Source organism: Bactrocera oleae, chromosome 6 (assembly GCF_042242935.1).
Source record: "Bactrocera oleae isolate idBacOlea1 chromosome 6, idBacOlea1, whole genome shotgun sequence".
NCBI classification, from domain to species: domain Eukaryota; kingdom Metazoa; phylum Arthropoda; class Insecta; order Diptera; family Tephritidae; genus Bactrocera; species Bactrocera oleae.
In genome coordinates, this window is record NC_091540.1 from 15,819,714 (window position 1) to 15,826,389 (window position 6,676).

Genomic DNA, 6,676 nt, shown 5'->3' on the forward strand with positions numbered 1-6,676 from the left:
ATATCGATATGGAATTTTGCGCACGTCTTTTCTTCTCCAAAAAGCTGCTCATTTGTCGGAAATGCCGATATTGAACGACTATACAAGTATACTATATACAAGTAAATGTCGTACAAAATGAACGATTGGAATCAAGTGCTTGTACGGAAAACTTTTTCATTTGACGAGTTATCTTTAAGAAATTTGGCAAGGGTTATTATCTCAAATCGGTACAATCTCTGAAAAAATTGTGCAGATCCGAACACTATAGCATATAGCTGCCATACAAACTGACCGATCAAAATCAAGTTCTTGTAAAGAATCTTTGATATTTGTGAGGGGCATTATAGCTTCGGTGCAACCGAAGGTAACGTTTTCACTCAAATCATTTCCGTTAATGAAAAAGTATATTTATTTATTTTTTAATTCAAAAAAGTTGATACTTTATTTACTTTATTATGATTTTTTTGCGGTTTTTATCAATTTTTTATATATATTTTAAATATTCTTCTAACTATTAGAAATTAGTGTTGTGTTGTTGTATTAAAACTAAATAAACTAACTAAACAACATTTTTTATAAAATAATTTACATTTGCTTAGCGGTTAAATAAGTACAATTTTCACTTAACGGTATAATGACCGTTGCTAAAAATAAAGTCAGTGCTCATTTCAAAACAAAAAAAAAAGTAAAAATAATAATTATGCTTATGAACTAGTTGTTAAACTACTTAGATAATTTATTTACAATTAACACTATGTCTTTCGGTTTGTTGTTTTCTTCGTGAAATGTTATTGTTGCTTTAAATTATTATTTTTATTTTTTATATACAAATTTTTCAAAGGTACCACTTTGATTTCAAATTTTAATTTCACGCCTTCAAAATCAGCTTTCCAAAGCATACCTTTAGGTGCACGAACTTAGCATATTATCTTTGCTGCTAATTACATACGAGTTGGTTACTTAAGTTCTATAATTCGTTGGTTTACTATTTATGTACTTAGGGTCCTCAGTAGTAATACTTGAAATTCTATCTCGTGATCTCTCCTACACGCTAACGTCCCCCTGTATATCTCAAAGTCTCGTTTTGATAATACGCTTGCGCTACGACACGCGGTCACATCACAGTTGGCGCCCACTAAGCGTACAAGCTCAGCTTGGGATGGTGATAGGTAGGGTAACGCACCGCCAGCGGCAGCTCATCACCCACACTAAACACCTGCGATCAGTGGGGATTACGCATTGTGTTGTTGCATGGCTGCTGCTGTTGCTGTTGTTGCTTTTGTGCATTGACGCCCATAAAGGAGCGACGACCCGTAGTCGCTACGCCATTACGCAAGGGCAATGCTGGCGGTAGTGGCGGTGGTGTGGGCGTTTTGGCGCAACGTCCCTGCTCTAACGGCATCGAATAGTGTGCGTTGCTGTAAATATAATTGGCATCCATTACCTCGCTAGACGCATCACAATCGCTACGTGACGAAGTGCCATAATGCAGCGGCTGTTGTTGCTGCTGCTGTTGTTGTTTCTGTTGTTGGTTGAAGTGCTCTTGCGTGAGGCGCAGCTGGTGTTGGCGTGCTTCACATGTATTCACCCCGGGCGAATGCATCATTGGCACATCGGCATAGGAGTAACACGACTCGCCGACATCTAGCGTAACGGCGGAGTGTGCGAATTGCGGTTTCGTGTAATGGTTCACGCTCGGCTGCGATTCCACAACGCTGCCGTTGCAGGGTTTAAGCCGTAGCGAGTAGGATGCGCAATCGTCAATGCTAATACCGGTTTGTAGTGCTTTCTTCTCGTTCAACACTGTGGCGGTGGGCACTTGCAGCTGCTGTAGATTCTTCTGTGTATCCGGCGCGTTCAAGTCGTTGATGGGCATGGTGCAGAAGCCGTAATGACGTGCAGCGGGATGATGTGGGGTGTAGGTGTTTGAGAAGGTCGAGTGTATGCCAAGACTGCAGGGATGATGTTGATGGCGCGTGATGTAGTCCTCATCGCAGAAAGTTTTTTGGTATTCACGTTCTTTGCGTCCCAAAGCGGAATTACCCCAAACACCGCTGCTGATGTACTCGCGTATCTTGCGGCGACAACGATACAATATGAGCGCCAAGGCAGTTAGCGTGGCTGCCGAACCGACGAGTAGCGCGCCAATCAAAGCTTGCTTGCGTGGATCAGTGTGTGTGCAACCCATAAGCGCCGGGTTCAAGTTGCGCAAAGCTTCACCATGCAGCCGTTCGGGGAAGGCGCAGTAGACTTCAGAGATCGCATCGTTTGTACCGTTCTTTTCCACCAACAAGTTGCGCAGCCACATGACACGACAATCACAAGACATCGGATTCTCCGACAGATCGAGCGTAATGAGATCGCGCCATGGAAAAAGACCTTCTGCAAGTGTGGTGAGCGCGTTTGCTTTCAGTATGACATGACGCATATTGGGTAAACCGCTCAGCGCACCCTCCTGCACTTCATGCAACATTTTGTTCGAGGACAGATTTAAATACTCCAAATTGCCATTTGTCGAGAAGGCGCCGTTCATTATGCGTTTCAGCCGTAGAGCGCCATTGATTTCCAAGCGTTTCAATTGCTTCAAGCCGACAAAAGCACCCTCAACAATCACCTCAAAATCATTTTGACCCAACGCCAATTCCTCTAAGCGCGCCAGATTACTCAAACTGAAGGTGGGCACACGTGTCAAGCGATTGTTAGAGAGATCCAGTTGGCGCAGCGCTTCCAAACCCTTGAACGAGTCATGCGAAATATTCTGCAACTCAGCGCCACGTAAGTCCAGACGCGTTAAGGCCGGCACATCTTGGAAGGCCGCTGCAGGTATGCTCAATAAAGTGTTCATGCCGAGAAAGAGCTCCGCCAAAATGGGCATGGCCTGGAAAATAACTGGATCAGGCACCGAAGTCAACGCATTGTCATCCAAATACAAGATACGCAGCTGCGACAAACCGTCAAACGCTTTCGGATCGACAAAGCCAATGCGGTTATTACCTAAATTCAGCTCTTCAATTTTAGCCAGCGGCGTAAAGGTGCCCAAATGTAGCTCGGAAATCTGATTATGGCGTAAATTCAACACCGTCACGGCCGACAAACCGATGAATGTCTTATTGCTGATTGCGCCAATCTTATTGTCATTCAAATGCACCTCCTGCAGCTTCTTCTGGTAAGCGAAGGTGCGCTGCGGTATGGTCATCAGGTGATTCGACGACAAATCGAGGAATGTCAGCTCGGCATAGAATTGTATCGAAGAGTCTATCGTCTTGATTTTGTTGTTGCGTATCACCAAACGTTGTATGGACGGATTCAGTGCAATCGGCAGAACATCCAATTGACCCTCGCCGCACTGCACGACCAAAGTATTGTCATCGCACTGACAACCGGGTGGACAGTTAGCCAAACCGCTAGCTGTGGCGGCGAGCAGCAGACTGAGCAGCGAAATGTAGGTAATGCTCTTGAGTTGCAACATTTTGTGGTATATATGTGTATGTGTATGTGACTCCTTATTAAACTCTGATTCTAATGTTGTTGTTGTTATTTTTATTGGTTGCTGTAGTGCATACGTCGCGTCGTTAATGGGTGTTGGTTTTATAAGCGTTCCATTGCTGCTAGAAAGAAATGGTAGAAGAAGAAAAAGAAGATGTGATTAAATAATGCGCTGAAGTCGAGTAAATTAATTTAATGTGAAATGTATGGAAATGCAGCAGATAAGTAATGCACAAAAGCAATAAAAATAGGAAAATGTAGAAAAGGCAAACACAATATTTTTGTGTATGTGTGTGTGTGTTAATGGTGAATTATGTGCAGCTGAGTTTCCGCTTTTATAATAAATTTATTTTTGTGTTAATTAATTGAATATTTTATTTATAAATGTGTGTGTGTGTGCTCAGTTTTTGTTGTTAAAACAAAAAAATGCGGCGAGTTAACAAAATTAAATATTACGCATAATAGAATAATAAATTTTTAAAGCAGAAATTAGTTTAAGTAATAATTAAAAAAAAGCATCAAGCAGTTCTTATAGCAAATATTTCTGAATTGATAAAATTTCTATTGAAAATGATAACTAGTGTCATTTGCAAGCCTACTAACTTAATAAAAATGGTTTATCAAACTTCAGAAAAATGCGTATAATCGTTCCAAAAACTATTAATTGCAGCTATGAAATTTCAAACCTTCTGACTTTAAAAATTGGAAAGCCAATTATGAAAAATTTTAAAATTTTGTAATTTCTTTTATTTCTGTACAAAACTTTTCTGAATAAAATTTTTATGTTTTCGCTATAATTTTTCCTCGTAAAATTTATATTTCTCATACCAATTTTCAATAATAACTTATTAGACTTTCTGACAATTATGTAAGTGATATATATTTTTTTAATTTTCAAATGATATCATTAAAAAACATTTTTTGTTCTACTTTGCTGTTTTGCCAAAAAATGTTTTTAAAAATTCTAAAATTATTTTAAAAAATTAAATTTTAAATTTTAACGCTTAAGAAGTTGATTGTCCATTGCACGAAAACTAAACAAAAATTTATTTAATAAAGAACTTATCAAATATTTTAATATATAATATTTATAATTTTAACACTTTTGTCATTAAAAATTAGTAAGAATTAAATATTTTTTTTATACAAAACTGGGAATTTTTGTTTAAAAAGGTATTAGTTTTTATTTAAAGGATTAAAAGAAAAGTTTTTAATATGTTATTTCAAACTTAAACTGAAAACTCTTGGCTAATCTACATAATTCTCCTAAGAACCCAAAAATTTCACATATTTATGCCTAATAATTTTATTTTATTTTCAAAACAAAATACGTTAAAATTATACATAAATTTTTTTGGCGCTAAAAGTGTTGACTGCCTTACAGAAAATACCTAACTCTGATTTTTAAACACAAGGTTTCACTAATACTCATTCATATGTACACTGAACATAAACTCAAAAAAATTAAAACTCGTTATAAAACACATGTAAACACTTTAAAACACATTTTTTTAATCAAAATTTATTATATTTCTTAAGTCAAAAAACAATCAAATTAATTGCCGATTTCATTGCTTTTTCTGAACAAAAAAAATTTTAATGCCTATAACAATTTTGATATGTGAAACCTGCTTGGTGATTTTTAAAATAGTTTTGTATCTTATTATATAGTTAATTTTACATTTTCAATAAAAATAAGGGTTTTTTCAAATCTTATTAAAAAATTTCAATTTTTTAAAAAATTAACCCTTAATTTTTTCAATATATTGTAATTAAGCTTTACATGTGGCAATTTCAATATTTGCAAGTTTTAAATTTTGAAATTTTATTGTTTTTAAATCAAATATTTATAATTTCAAATATCTACATTTATTTATATTTTTTGTAAACATATTGTTTTGCGTTTTTGAACTTAAAACGCAGTTTTCAGAAAACTAAAATTTGGTCTTTCTACTCTTTTACTGTCTTATGAAATTTTCTGTGCAGCGAATAAAACTTTCTTCAAATATCTAAATAAAGTTTTCACACACTAAATTTAGTATTTCAGTAATTTTTTAATTTTTCTGATACAATTTTTGCAACACAACCAACCTTTTCCAACTGTCCGGCAGTAGCTCGTGTACATTAAAACTCAATTGTCATGCGATTTTTATGATTTCTCCAAATTTTCCCACGCACTTTAATTGCAATCTGATTGAATTTGAATTTTCACTGCGATTTTAACACAAAACGGCTAATAACGCATTTCCGTGGCAAACACAAATGTTTGTTGTTGCTTATGCTTTGCTTTCGTTTATTTTGCTTTTTTTTGTTGTTTCCTACACAGTTATTTACTTGCGCAAAATTCACAAAAATTCAAATTTTTTATTTACAAAATCACTTGATTAGTTTGAAAAATATTTTCAACACAGTTTTTAGCATTCTTTGCTCATCTGTTTTTGTATTTATTTTTTTTTTGTGATTTTTTCGAAAACACTTTTTCCCAAATTTCCTGCAATAGCTGCACCGTGAGCGATAATCCAAGTGTTCGCTTTAATCACGGTTTTGCTAATACGAAAAAAAACTTGGCACTTTTTCGAACCTCAAGCTCGTAACTATAGGCGCTCTACATTTATAGACGGCTTTTGTATTTGATTTTGCTAAGTCTCGAAAGTGTACGAATTTGTTTCTTGTTTAAAAGCCAAGTAAGTTTACAACCGCACACGGCCAAGCAACGAACTACACTAAAACTTGAACGAACTGAGTGTGTTAACAACACCTCGGTGTGCAGTAGTGGCCCATGGAGAAGCGGCCAAGCGTAAATAATTCTGCTACCAAACCAGTCGACAAGCGACTGTCTCAAAACAAGCGCCAACGTACGTAGTATACCAACAACAACCCTCATCGTAGTTTATGGAGTGAATAACACGCTCAAAAACTCTCGTTGTTTGCTGTTGTGGAGCGCCGAGCAGCTCGTGCAATTACAAGCTGAGGCAAGCAAACCAGTTTGAAAACGGTTGAACTAACACTTCGGAGAGTATAATGAGTGCATATGAGAAATACTAGGCAGCAGACGGCGAAAAGGCAGCTGCATTTTCAGTGAATGCGCACCAATTGGTCATCAAAGTCAAGGAGAGTTTGTGATTACACATTAGCGCTGACTACACTCGCACGACAGAGTGCATACAACGTGAATTTTTGACATACCGTGAGCAACATCGTGACTACT

The 6,676-nt window shown here is 36.7% G+C and overlaps 1 protein-coding gene across 2 annotated transcripts; it reads right to left on the reverse strand.

Moving 5' to 3' along the window:
• Positions 1 to 442: 442 nt before the first annotated feature.
• On the reverse strand, positions 443 to 6,224 carry LOC106622311 (leucine-rich repeat and immunoglobulin-like domain containing-NOGO receptor-interacting protein 4). 2 transcript variants are annotated; one of them, XM_014241451.3, is made up of 2 exons: positions 5,560 to 6,224; positions 443 to 3,590 (listed from the first exon to the last, which is right to left on the reverse strand). In XM_014241451.3, exon 2 carries the CDS (start codon positions 3,449 to 3,451, stop codon positions 1,205 to 1,207), a length of 2,247 nt encoding a protein of 748 aa, XP_014096926.2. In that variant the 5' UTR covers positions 3,452 to 3,590; positions 5,560 to 6,224; the 3' UTR covers positions 443 to 1,204. The 2 variants fall into 2 exon arrangements, with proteins under 2 accessions (XP_014096926.2, XP_036216464.2); XM_036360571.2 differs by having other exon boundaries at positions 444 to 3,587.
• Between the last annotated feature and the right edge of the window lie 452 nt (positions 6,225 to 6,676).